The sequence below is a fragment of the Branchiostoma lanceolatum genome, chromosome 13 (genome assembly GCF_035083965.1).
Source record: "Branchiostoma lanceolatum isolate klBraLanc5 chromosome 13, klBraLanc5.hap2, whole genome shotgun sequence".
Lineage (NCBI taxonomy): Eukaryota > Metazoa > Chordata > Leptocardii > Amphioxiformes > Branchiostomatidae > Branchiostoma > Branchiostoma lanceolatum.
The window spans coordinates 17,354,291-17,368,607 of record NC_089734.1 but is presented as its reverse complement, the minus strand read 5'-3'; the positions used below and the strand labels follow the sequence as shown (position 1 = coordinate 17,368,607).

At 39.4% G+C, this 14,317-nt stretch overlaps 1 protein-coding gene and 1 long non-coding RNA gene across 2 annotated transcripts; both read right to left on the bottom strand.

The window, feature by feature from the left end:
- Window positions 1-49: 49 nt before the first annotated feature.
- On the bottom strand, window positions 50-1,788 carry LOC136447542 (uncharacterized). Its single transcript, XR_010757745.1, has 3 exons — window positions 1,494-1,788; window positions 771-936; window positions 50-435 (listed from the first exon to the last, which is right to left on the bottom strand). It is a non-coding gene; the product is annotated as an uncharacterized lncRNA (long non-coding RNA).
- A 6,300-nt stretch (window positions 1,789-8,088) lies between these two features.
- Window positions 8,089-9,703, bottom strand: LOC136447746 (alpha-N-acetylgalactosamine-specific lectin-like). The gene is made up of 3 exons (XM_066446788.1): window positions 9,638-9,703; window positions 8,902-9,091; window positions 8,089-8,519 (listed from the first exon to the last, which is right to left on the bottom strand). The coding sequence occupies exons 1-3, from the start codon at window positions 9,701-9,703 to the stop codon at window positions 8,089-8,091; spliced, it is 687 nt and encodes a 228-aa protein (XP_066302885.1).
- Between the last annotated feature and the right edge of the window lie 4,614 nt (window positions 9,704-14,317).

Sequence of the window (14,317 nt, the reverse complement as noted above, 5' to 3'; positions counted from 1 at the left end):
TACACACGAGCACCGGTCTTCCTGGACGTCACCGTAGAGACATCGGTGTAGCTGATCCGGGCTTGATGGCATCCATGCGGTCCTGGAAGCTGCTGAGAGATGTCAGCTTCCGTTTTTTTGTAACTGCAAGAAAGTGAAATAATCAATTAGGATGAGGCATAGTAACGTAAGCAAGTAAGCAAGCAAGCAAGCTGAGTTACATCTTTTTGCGCTGCGAAACAAGACAAATTGAATATCCTGAAGTTAGCAAGTTCAATTCTCGACCTTGCTGTCCGTCTCAACTTTAACAAAAGAACACAACCGTTACGGTTCTCGTAGATAAGCCGGTAGATTCGCTTGACACATCCTTGGCTTCGTTATTTACTGGATGTTGTCACATGGCACCGTCAGTGATGGTAGCGCCCCGGAGTAGCCCGTCTAGACATGTGTGAGACACTGGCAGAAGAAGAAGCAGACATCATAAGCTGACAAAAAAACAAGAATTTACTAGCATTAAAGCATTGTTCATATCCAGAAATTGAGACTGTCGGTAAACGTTAATCTTGCCAGCACAAAGGACTAAATCACCAGACATAACTCTCTGCGACATTGCATACTGACGGAAGAATCAGACATGCATAAGCTGACCATGATTTTCAAATCCTAACCGTTACATTCAATTCACAATCAGACAACCAAGTAAACGAACAAGACTTCTCTAGGGTTAAAGCATTGTTCACATCCAGAAATCAAAACAGTCTGTAACTTGCCAGCACAAAGGAATAAATCACCTTTACGAACAAACATCGCGTGTCATCGAAGATGGTCTCGGTGACGTCTGGAACACAGGCTGTGGAAGCCTTCTTTTCGGGTTTGCTACGAAGCTCCCACTGCGGTCAGACGCTTGATAACCGGTGATGCTGAATCACAGCTCGCTGCGGTGTCCAACAGACATTTCTGCGACATCGGAAGACATGCATAAGCTGACAAAAAACAACAAGACTTTACTAGCATTAAAGCATTGTTCACGTCCAGAAATTGAAACTGTCGGTAAATTTAAACTTGCCAGCACAAAGGACTAAATCACCAGACATAATGAGCTAGTTCGGAGGAACTACTACGCATGTGGAGTTTCAAAGGTGAAGGCCCCCGGCTTGTAAACAGTGCTCGTCTCCACATTGTGTAGATTTGCATAACAATTCCCAAACGGGGTTTGTTCACGTCTAGTGGGCATTCACCTTTGACACTGCACATGCGTAGTAGCAACTCCGAACTAGCTTATTCTCTGCGACATTGCATACTGACGGAAGAATCAGACATGCATACGCTGACCATGGTTTTCACATCCTAACCGTCACATTCAATTCACAATCAGACAACCAAGTAAACGAACTAGCATTAAAGCATTGTTCACATCCACACTGGGAGAAGAAGAGGTACCTTCCTGAGTGAGAAGAGGTATCCTCAAGAAATCAAAACAGTCTGTAACTTGCCTACACAAAGGAACAAATTACCTTTACGTACAAACGTCGCATGTCCTCGAAGATGGCCTCGGTGTCACGTCTTGGATCACAGGCCCTGGAAGCCTTCTTTTCGGGTTTGCTCCGAATTTCCCGTTGCGGTCAGACGCTTGATAACCGGTGACGATGAATCACAGCTCGCTGCGGTGTCCAACATATCGACTCACGGCACTGACGACGGCAAAAGCCGTAAGGTCTTCCCTTGGTGATAGCTGAGCAGAAGTGACGCCCAAACCTCCCGCTTGGCCAGGTGAAAGCCTTCTGCACACGGCACGAGGAAAAATACTGGCCTGTGATTTGTCAAAAAAGAGAATTCCGGGTTGCCATTGGTAACAAGAGTTCACTTTTTCCCTATTGGTTGATGAGATTGATCTCATCATAGAGTCTGTCCCTCATTGGTTATAAACACTGATGAAATTAATTAAAGCAATGCGAACAACAAGCGCAAGACGTCTGATAGCGATTTAGAACGGCACTGCAGCTGGCTGTCAAAAAAAAGGTTATGGTGTTTCCATCACTGAAGCAGTATATTATTCAGCTCAATCGCGAACTCAAAATCACCGCGAACACTTTCTGTTCTCCTTGCCGTGAAATTAAATCACCAGAAACCTGCATGCATTCAGCACTGTGTATTGTTAACTATTGCGTTTCCAGGAATTCGAGGGAATCAACAAGTTATGATTAGTGAGCTTAGAATTCGGAAAATTCCTTGAAAGCCATCTTCAGGAAAACCAGATCGAAAAGCCCTCTTCATTCCGGTTTGAAAATGCCGGAATCTGACGTAAACTATTGTGACCTAACAATTGATTAATTCAATCATCGGGTGAGTAGCCGTCAGACAGTCAGTACGGCGCAAGTTGCAAATGACTGGAGAGCCCTGAACTAGAAGAAGAACCTTGTTGCGGATGCGCGACAAAATTAATTGTAACTAGTACAATGTATGGCAACTTACATGTACATAAATGACAGTTGAACTGTTAACTATGACGGGCTTATGTAAAAACAAGTTCCACGACCTTCGCAAAATGATCTTAACTTTTATGACTGACGTATTATGACTGTTTCTCATTGATTATAGATCATATCAGGGGATCATCTTCTCCACCCAAAATAACAGAAGCTGTCCCAAATATGACCTTTACAAAGGCTATTCTAGCATTTATAATCAATTATGTAAATTAGATTCTCATTAGCATAATTAATATTCAAAGATGTTTACATTCACACAACTTCCAAATGCCACAAGTATGAAATTGCTGTCATTTACTAGTATGGATTTATAGTAGTTTCTCATTAATTATGCAAATTAGGTCTTCATTTGCATATTGTCTATCTATCAACATTCCTCTCTTCCTCAGATATAAATGTCACATATTCGAATAGTCTCATTATGGAACGCAGCACGCTTAAGAAATTTCCTCATTAACTATGCAAATTAGAATCTGATTTGCATAATCATAAAGCATCACTTTAGCTATCTACATACCAAAAATAAAAAATAAACCGCATTTTTAGTTAAAATATTTTCCCATTGATTATGTAAATGAGGTATTGATTTGCATAGTCAATATCTATCAACATTTCTCTCTTCCTCAGCTACATGTCACATGTTTAAGAGTCCTGTCCTCATTAAGTATGTAAATCAGATACTGATTTGTTTAATCAGTATCTAATTAAGTAGATCATCATTCAAGCTATCTACGTACCGAAAATAATGACCACCTGTCACCCCCTCCTTGAGTTATTCTCTTTCAAAGTCTGAAACAAAACATGGTCCTGCAGTTCCAAAAAGCCGCTAGGGGGCCCAAACCTATATCACTTATTCTCTGCCCCAAGAGCTATCTACCACTCAAAAATCGAGACCATGGTATGTCCAGAACAAGAAATGTCAAAACAAAAAGCTTTGTTGCAGTACTGTAACAAGCCGCTAAGGGGCCCAAAATCTAATCATTTCCAGGTCTGATCAAGACCTACCCACATACTGAATATGAAGACAATCCAACCAGTCCTTCTCAAGATATGTTGTTCATCCACACACATAATGGCATCGCAGTAGCTCAGTGGCAGGGTGTTTGGCCCCAGAACCCAGAAGTACCGGGTTCGACTCCGGGGTTCCCTGATTTGTCCTGTTGACGTTGTCCCATTGGCAAAGGCACTTAACACGACTTTCCTCACCTCACTTGTCGCTCGGATAGGATGTTAAATGAAAGTCCCGTGTTTGAGGAGAGCTACACCTTCAGCATGTAAAAGGACCCACCACACTTATCGAAAAGAGTAGGGGTCCTTCCCGATTTGAGTGGATATATATATTTGTCCGGATATGCAGCTTGTACTTTGCAATACAAACCTGGTGTGTTATGCCTTGAGGCGGTTTAACAGGTATGCAATACAAACATAACGTTACACACATGCAAATGCTACCAAAAACATATCCCTTTGGGCGAAGGTACATTGTAAGTAGCCATTAAAGGGAAAACGTGTGTCGTCACTTTTTCTTCACACCATCTACAATAGTTGAAGTATTAAACTTCATACTGCTTAGTGACTAAGCAGTATCAATAAGTGTATTAGTATATTTTGTAGGATCCAATAGATTTGTAAAATATCTCTCACATCAGAAAAGTTCTCCCACTCTTAGACGAAATTCACTCTCCCACTTCTAGGACAAAACGCACTCTGACTTAGAGATTCCGTCACTTTCAGAGTCTGGAAGTGGGAGAGAATTTTGCGCTGTATATGCGGGAGAGAAATTCTCTTGAATGTCGGAGAGAAATCCTTCTAAATATATATATGTGACAACAATAGCTGTAGTATAAAACTTGATACTGCTTATTGTATTGGTATATATGGATATAATGTAGGATCCATTACATTTGTAGAATATCTCTCACATCGCGAAAGTTCTCCCACTCTAAGACGAAATGTGCTCTCTCACTTCTAGGACAAAACGCGCTCTGACTTAGAGATTCCGTCACTTTCAGAGTCTGGAAGTGGGAGAAAATTTTGCGCTGTATATGTGGGAGAGAAATTCTCTTAAATGTCGGAGAGAAATCCTTTTAAAGATATATATGTGACAACAATAGCTGTAGTATAAAACTAAATACTGCTTAGTGTATTGGTATATTTTATAGGATCCATTAGATTTCTAGAATATCTCTCAAATCACAAAAGTTCTCCCACTCTCAGACAAAATTCGCTCTCCAACTTCTAGGACAAAACGCGCTCTGACTTAGAGATTCCGTCACTTTCAGAGTCTTGAAGTGGGAGAATATTTTGCGCTGTATATGTGGGAGAGAAATTATCTTGAAAGTCGGAGAGAAATCCTTCTAAAGATATATATGTGCCAACAATAGTTGTTGTATAAAACTGGATACTGCTTAGTGTATTGGTATATTTTGTAGGATCCAATAGATTTGTAAAATATCTCTCACATCACTAAATTTCTCCCACTCTCAGACGAAATTCGCTCTCCCACTTCTAGGACAAAACGCGTAAGACCCATTTTCAACACTTGTATGGGAGAGAAAATCCTCCCTGTGTGTGAGACCTTTTTTTAACAGAAGTGTGAGAGAATAATTGTTCTTTATATATATGTAATATTGCAACACTTGGCCCCCGATAGTGGTCATCTTGACATCAGCTCAGTCGCTCATAAGAATCTGAACACCAAATTGAGATATTTCAGCCTCAAGAAGATGTGTACATTTCCCTTTGTGCCAAATGTGCCATTGCAAAATTTCCTATTTGACAAAAAATGAGCATGTTAAAAAGTAACGTCTTACTTATTAAGTGAAGACGCTGCTCCAAGGCGGTGATTCGGGTTTCCTTCTTGTCCAGCTCACGCTTCAAGACGTCAACAGTGGGGAAACGCTGGCGCATGTTGTCTTGTGTGCTATGCAAAGATGTCGCCATCCTATTGTGTCTCCAAATGGCGACACTTTGGGATATCCCAAATGTGCTTCTTCCGGTGAAGTCATGTGCGCTGATTGGTGCAATGGTGGTAGACAAATCGTCTTGGTCGCACTTTAATTGAAATTTAATATACAAATTGCAAACCGATCTTGTCGATATTAAATTTATAATTGCTTCTTAAAAAAAGTAAACAAAATTGCCAAGGGGCGCATTTAACATTTGATGCCTACGCACTAAATATAATCTTTCTTGGAAAGTAATAATCTGAGAGAAGAAAACATTTGATTACAATATGGTTGTGCATTTTCGACTTTTCCGTCCGCGGTTGAAGCTAAATAATTTAAGATGGATTAACTGGAATGCTTTTGAAATCAGATTTGTTAGCAGCAGTCGATGTAGTATCATAGCGAGAGGTAGTAGGACGGAAAAAATTGTGTACTCTGATCTTTTCCTGAAATTGATTGATTAAATTATTTCTTGGGATTTGAAATGATCAGGTTGTAAACGTGCTGAATGTACTATGTTATTTCCTTAGATTACCACCTCTAATGTCACACTATAACTCTTTACAATTAACACAAGGTCTCAAGCTTTACAATTTGCAAACTTCGTATGTTGTGACGAAATGACATTTCCACATTCGCTGGGTTTTTCAAACCAGTGACCAGTGTGATAATCGTAGGGAAAGGATAGAAACAGCCAACATGGCCCTTTTTCAGTGAAATTATTATCTTCGCCGAGTAAGTGATGTAAGTTTGGACCCCCTGGTGGCTTGTTTAGAACTGTAGTGGGTCTTTTTGTTTGTAACTTTTGAGCCGGATAACTAAAGCAGGGATTACTGGATTTTCATTGTTTTAAGTATATATGTACCATGGGTGATAATTAACATAATAAGATGCAGCTTATGCAAATATAATGACCAACCTCATACAATCATTAGTATTAAAAACTTCTGGCACTAATCCATTATATGCGCATGCTATGTGTGCCCCGGGATCCAGGTCAAAAGGTCAACGGCTGCAATGACTAGCAAGGCGAAAACAAGACTCTGGTTTTGTAACTGCTACAATTTCTATGAAGATAGCTTATTCTAATAGCAAATCTAATGATTGACAAAGTGAGATGCTAATTATGCCGAACAGGATCGAATTTTCATAATTTATGACATTTGTAAAATCCACTGCGCTGCATGAAAGCACTTTCAAACTTCTATCACTGCGAAAGAGAGGAATATTGATAAAGATTGATTATGCAAATGACCTCATTTGAATAAGTGATGAGAACGTTATGCACTACAATAAGGCCATGTTGATTTGATTATAATGATGACAAAGAAATAAGGAATACAGTCAGAAAAATGTCAGTTATATCCAATCAGAAAACTGGGGTTAATCTCTGAAAACTGGCAATCACAAATCCAATAAATAATCTGAAATTTGTTATACGATCTGACAACTCAGGAATACAATCAGAAAACTGCCTTTGGTATGAAAACTGGTATACACTCAAAAATAAGGAATACAATCAGAAAACTGCCCGTAGTACTAGTATTTAATTTGAAATCTCGTGTACTATCAACTTCACAATCTGGTCAACATTGGTATACATTCTGGAGACTGGTATCACTCTGAATATTGATATACAATTAGAACACTGGTATACAATCTGAAAACTTTTACACACTACGGAATGAATTCAGAAAACTGTCAGTTATATTCAATCAGAAAACGGGTGTGCAATCAGCCAACACTATTAAAACTGATATACACTCTGTACAAATTGGTGTACAATCAGAAAACTGGTACAAAATCATAAAACTGGCAAATAACCTTCAACTTGTATACAATCTGAAATCTCAGGAATACAATCAGAAAACTAATACTGAATCAGAAAACTGGTATACAATCAGAAAACGGGTACTTAATAAGAAAACTGGTATACATTAATCAGAAAACAAGTTCTTAATCAGCCATTTCTACAATCAGAAAACTATTTTCAACTTAAGACAGCCATCAAAGTAGTTCAAAAGACGTCTCTATCAGTAGTAGTGTCTTTAGTTAAACAGTAAGTTGGGGTGCAGTTCGACCGACAGTAGGTGACATACAGCCTGATCCGATCGCGATATACGCAGCCAAACTGAGACTATGCTTTTTGATCTGACAGCCAAACTTTTCAATCGGCCTCCCTGCTAACTGCTGCCTCGTAGTAAACAAAGCCGAGCTTGTGCTTATAGGCTGTGGGTGGGGGGTGGGGGGGGAGTGGTGGCAGCACTCCAAGAATCGTAGTGATTCTGGGAGCTCCCGATGATTACTAGCTTACAGTACCGTCAAAAGTCAAAGTACAATGTCGGGGCAGAACGGGTGAATTTTAAGGCAGAGTAAGCGTTAGTTTACTACTCAACACACGGATAAGAATATACAAATAAAAGCCTGCTGTTTGGGCCAATTGTTCTAGTATTTCCAGGTTTTACGGTTTTACTGGTTAGTTTTATTGCAGATGGTCGGAGAGCTGTGCACAGTGGTGTTGAGAGTGCCGACTGTCGCCTATGGACGTACTGGAAAGAAATCAGCAGAATTATCGCAGGGAGGGCATGTGGAATCGTGTGTTCATACAAAGAGCAATTGTGTGTAACGAGCTAATTCAGGTGGATACTCTAGCTGTGATTGCTAGATCGGTTTCAGGAAATGGTACGGTTATAAGAGGTACCTGGAACAACCTGGCATATGAAGCGAAGTCGATTTTTGCAATCGGCAGCGGCCCAGGTGTCCTCCAGGGATGGGTATCTGGAGTAATAAGCGCAATCTTCGTTGTCCCCATAATTGTTCGGTTGTCCTGGAGCCCAGGAGTTATACATCCCAAGGGCAGAGCCATCCACCCATTCCCAGTTTCCCTCTTCGCGCTGATCGCGCAGGCCGAACCAGAAGAACGCTTTGTCGTGCACGGACTTGTACAAGGACATAAGAAAGGCGTTGGTCTCATCGTCTCGGGGCATGGCAAGGGTGCCGCCGTCTTCACGCCAGGTCACGGCCGCTTCGTTAAACGTGCTCTCCGTGTTGTAAGCCTTATAGCAGATTTCACGCCGCATTGTGTAACCTTTGGGGCAGGTCTCTAGAACAAAGTTTTACATAAACAAGAGGCTAGTAAAAAGACATGTTAGATATTAAAAAATCGGGAATATACAGAAAACCGTAACTCCAATTCTATTCTCTAGTTCTATTTTTACCAGAATAGCTTACAAGACAATATGAGACATAATATATAATTTTGCAACATGCATATGTACATATGAATATATGATGAAGGAAAAATGTTTTGTATCAGTGACAGGCTAATGAATACACATGGATGACATTGAAAATGGTAAGGGCAAATCAGTTGAAGGAAATAGTGTGAAAGTGTCATGGATCATTTGTTTTTTAAAAGTTGTGTTGAACAATAAACCTCAAAAAATCAATCTAACAACTGAAACCCAATTTACGTGGCAGTTTACCAATCTCGCGAAGACGCTGCTCTAAGCCGTTTGTTCGGCTTCGCTCCTTTTCCAAGTTGCATTTCAAGGCGTCAACATTGTTGGACAGTTTGCGCATGTCATCTTGGTCATGCTCCAAGGCGTCAACAGAGGTGGACATGTCTTGGTGGCGCTTCAAGGCGTCAAAAGTCGTAGACAACTGGGATATTTCCTATAAACGTAAACGTACATGCTTTAGGTCAGGAGGAAAATGTAAGGTATACCAGTATTTCTGAACACCCCTTCATAGATGAGACTGTTATAATCATTGTTATTAGTAGTGTCATAAGACTGTTTGTCGATGACAGTATAGTAGTAGATTGACTATTATTCTTGAGTTACTGCTAATTTCTAACATGTCGGCTCTATAGCAAACAATCCATGTCCATGACTTTAATATAGTTTCGAGAAAACGTAGCCAATATGACGACTACCGTACCTGTATCACATTGTAAAATCTTAAGTTTTTGTGATAAATGCGTAGATATAAGATACTGACATTGTAGATACCTTCAGCAACATTTTTACATTGTAATTACTGGGTTCACAAAAGAACGATTGAGGTGCGAATGGAGCCAATCGGAAAAAACGTAAACGTGACGTTTGTCAAAATATCTAACTTATAAATAAGAAACAAATGGAGCAAACAAAAGAATACAACAGAATCAGTGTCAGAAAAAGTGATTGACAGCAGGTCTTGTGGTACAGGGGTGTTTACCTCTCTATTGATAACAGCCAGGGAAACAAGTCCCACAACGACCAGGCTTAGCAGCACGGCGGCCATGCAGCTGCGGTGGGAGAGGTTGAAGCTACATAGAGCATGACGTCTGCTTGCTCTATCTCGATACGCGCGGTCTGTTTGAAATCAAGAGACTTTAAAACAAGAGCTAACGCTACTTTGTAAATGACGGCAAATTTATAATTTGCTCTTTGATTGCACTAGCATCGCGGTTGTACATATGCAACTACACATTTTTGTATAATGAAAATAAGTTGAGATCAAGTGTTTTATTTCAATTCGTGTACTGTGAAGTTTGGTACATAATGAACATCATTAAACTTCTTTGTTAGGATAACACTGTCATACTTAAGGCAGCGTCTGCTATTTTGGTGAAGAATATGATCAACTGATTAGTTAAAATCCTCCCACACCATTATTGATGTATAGGGCGGTGCCCATCTCCGTTTCATAGCCCTGGGCCACACTGTTGTGCAATCACTGTAGCAGGGGGCTAGTCCACTGGCAGTGAAGTGTGTTTAACTTCCATACTGTTTCACAAGTATGAACTGTTTCACAAGTATGTACCATTTTTATAAAGTCTTTGGTATGACTCAATGCGCCTCCTGTCCAGAGATGTCCTACCCGGGCTTGAACCCCAGTCCTTCTGATCCAAGTAATTGGAACCAGATGTGGTGAGAGACAAAGGCGCAGGCCACTACACCACAGGGACACCCCCATGATCAACATGATAAGATTATATGATCAACTGATAATCTATAAAAATGATGAAGTTATTTGCATGATTAATGAGAAACACTCATAATACATCAGTCGAAAAGATTAAAATAATTTGGAGATGGTATGAGATTGTGGAATTCGAGTTTATCATATTGTAAAGAAGCCCATCCCCCGCATGAGGTCTTTAAAAGCGGTCAAGGCTGAATAGTGAAACACAACGTTTGAAAGCTTTCTTTAAAGGTAAAATAAGGTTTTGAAACATTTGCAAGCATATTTCACTCCCTCCCCATGAAAAAACTGTTTCAAAATCACACCTGTGCAAAAAATTGAGCATTATGAAATAGCTTCTGCCCAAAAGAGAACTATTGCAAAATCATCTTAGTCCAAAATAGAAATTTCTCCATTTGACCCCCACTATAAAAATTGGCAGTTTCACTGGTACCTCTTGTCATAATGGACCATTCCAAACAACACTTAAACTAGAAAAATGCACTTTTTCTGTTTTCATTATCACCCCATTCTAAAATTTGACCCGTACAAGAATGGACTCTTCCCGTTGCCCTTCCTTAAAAATGATTAGTTCATTTATTTATCTATTTCATCTTTAGACATCTGACTGGCCCAAACAGTTTTTTAAAAATGGAGAGCTTTCTTTTATTCTTTCAAGCCAATAAAGAACTTATCACAATAGCTAAAATGGTAACAAAAAGATGAAGAAAACTACATATATAAATCAGGAATATCAACATCAAACAATATGCAATAAATTACATACAGGTGAAATCTCAAGCAACCGACTAACGAAGTGACAGGGCCTAAAAATAGATTAACATCATCAAAAGTACGGTAGAAACAGGTATATTTAGGAAACAATATATATATGTTATAAAAATTAGTATTGCATTGCTATCTTGTCAATATTTAATGTACAACTATTTTTGGGGGAACTACAAAACAAAATGGCTGCTGGTCGCACATGACATTTGGCGCCTTGGCGCTTAATATAATATTTCTTGCATAGAAACAATCTGCCGGAAAAAAATGTTTTATTATTCTAATAATCAGATTTGTTCATATCACAGTTGAATTAAAAACAAAAGGTAACGGCGCACCCAGATTCGTCATAGGTTGTTGTACGATTTCGATATCGTAGAATATCTAAGCAGGCTGTCACAGAACCAGCCCCCGACAATAATCTAAAACTTCTGTTTTTTTCTAAAAAAACACAACTGCATTTTGTAGGAGAATTGTATGACTACTTCCGGAATGATATCAGTTTGTGATCGTACGACAATCGTACGACGAGTATGACGACCAGACCAAGCAAAGCGGTGACAAGACAACAGCAAAGGTTTACCTGCTCTGGAGATATTGGGTATATCCGCAGCGGCGTGCGCAATTGTCCTCCAGTCAGTCTGCGGCTGCTGCATGGGTGTAGTCCCTAAAAGAAAATAAATCCAAAGTTAAAATGGCGCCGACGGTATCATGTAGGAAAACAAGAGTCTCTTAAAGACTTTTAAAAAAAAATGCATGTTCTATTAAATTTTAATTCATTAACGATGAAAATATTATTTTAAAATACTCAAACGTGTTTGTACCAAATTGAGACTCTATTTCTGTTATTTTACATCACACCTTGAAGTAATTCATTCCTCAGACTCGAGTTTTTTTGTCTCATGGTAATCAAATTATGACTGATGATGGCGCAACAGTAAACGTAGCGAACAGTTCGGTAACCAGCACCGAAATACATACTTTGGAGAAGAAATCATTGCCAAATCACCATGTTTGTTTGCGATTGCACGAGAGATAAAAACCCACGGGGATATAAAAAAATAGTTATAAATGCATAAAAAGCTTCGTCCCAGCTCGATGCTATTTTGAAAAGACAACAGAAAACACGCCCTACATCGAGCAAGACACAAGGCAATTCAAAATGTTAGATCTGTCATTGGAAGGATTTTGAAAAAAAAAAACAAGCCCCTTTGGCCGTTGACATGTGCAGCAATGGGGAGGATACACTTAAAAAAACATATTTACCTGTGTCACCAGTTTGGGACTGCTGTTTCCCTCCTGACATTGTGCGACTTTTCAGGTTTTTCGACAGCAAAAGAAAATCACGCCCTACGTCAAGCGAGACCAGAGACATATGCACAGTATAAAAGGTAGCCTTATCTATAGAAATTAAAAGCCAATGGTAAAGTAATATCATGTTGAGCGGGAGACAAAAATTGCACGTTTGTCAGTCTAGACAAATTATATAGAACCCTAATCGTTTTCATTTTTTGTTGCATATTGAAAGAAACGTATTGAATGTAACCTTGGAAGTTATTCTATTGTTTTTCTCATTTCAGCTTTATTCATACCCCCGTAGGAGAAAAGAAATTAAATTTCAATTTGTTTTACTTCGTCTGATAGTCTACGTTACTGTCACGGAGATGGTGGTCAGTAAACACACGCATTAGTTATGTGCTGGAAGCATAGTACTTTTAAGGCAACCTAATCAATTGAAAGGCTTATGTTCAAAAGCAATTTTCTAGTGATCTCTATCCATACTATGTTTGAATAACACTAACCCATTGCATATCAACCATCATGGAGCAAAAATGTGATGTCGTCGTGTGGTGGGACCTAATTGAAAATCTGAGTACTTGGAGGCCAGCCATTATTTCAAATCTTCCAAACATGCACGATTCTGACCGATTAGTCCCGAACGCTTCCGGACAATTAATCATGTGGTCATGTCTCAATGTACTCGGACACTGTGACGTCATGCGGCCGGAAGTTACCGAAAACGGAAAACGGTTACGGCTGTATTCTGGACTGATTTCTGGGTGGTAGCAATGAATAAAAAACCCCTTCGGTGAGTTGTTTCTGCACACTTTTTAAACGCCCAAAGTATGAAATAATGATGCAAATGTGATGATATGGGGAAGTAAATGTCAATTTCATACAGACTGTCTTATCCAGAATACTTCCAGTTTTACCCCCTGAAATCGCTTAGGGCACCTATATATAGATTGTCTGCAATAAATTTTCATTTAGGAGTCTGGCACTCAGGGAAGACCCACGTGGCAAACCCCATTCAACATTGTATTAAATGTTCAATTTGGTGTGCACTAATACATATCACGGGGGTTATGCAAACTATTACGGTTAAATTATTGAAAAGATTGCGAAGTTGCAACAATGTTTTGTTTGTCCATTTATAGTTTCAATCTTTCCTTCTAAATCATGTAAGATGTGGGGATTACCTAATTGTGCAGTATAATCTCGGGCGCCTGGGGGTGTGACGGGCCGGAACATTTAATAAAAAACTACCTCCAACGTATTTATTCGTGCAAGTCTTAGTCACGAAATGGCTGCCATGAGTAGAACATTGTAATAAAATGTACCCATTCGAAGCACCAATGACTATCCAGAATTGACATTTAGAAATTCATCGACGTTTGAAATTCCAAAAACTCCTGAAGTTATAGAATGCCATGTAGCTTCGTACATTATATGATTCTTATATAAAGTTAAACTTTATAGATCCACATTTAGTAAATCTACGTATCTAAAGCTTAAGGTCGCAGACCACAGTATTGGGCCTATAGGGATTTACATGGTTAGGGGCCCCAAAGTGAGCAGCTTCGACGCTTGAAAATTGATAGTAGGGTGCATGCACAACTAACGTGCAAGATTATGATATGGTTGACGTCAGGGTTCAATCTAAAAAATATTTAAAAATTAGCTTAAATTTGCATGCTCGTTCTCTTTTAAAAGCCACTTTGAATGACCCCCAGTGGAGGTCATCATACTGCACAATAGTCAGGTGGTAACAATATTTAGGCGCGAATCCAAGCCGACCGAACAAACATCGTAATCCAACCCGTACAGTCTCATATCTGACGTATTCCTCTATCATTTACTAGTATTTCCGCCTTGCTAACGTGC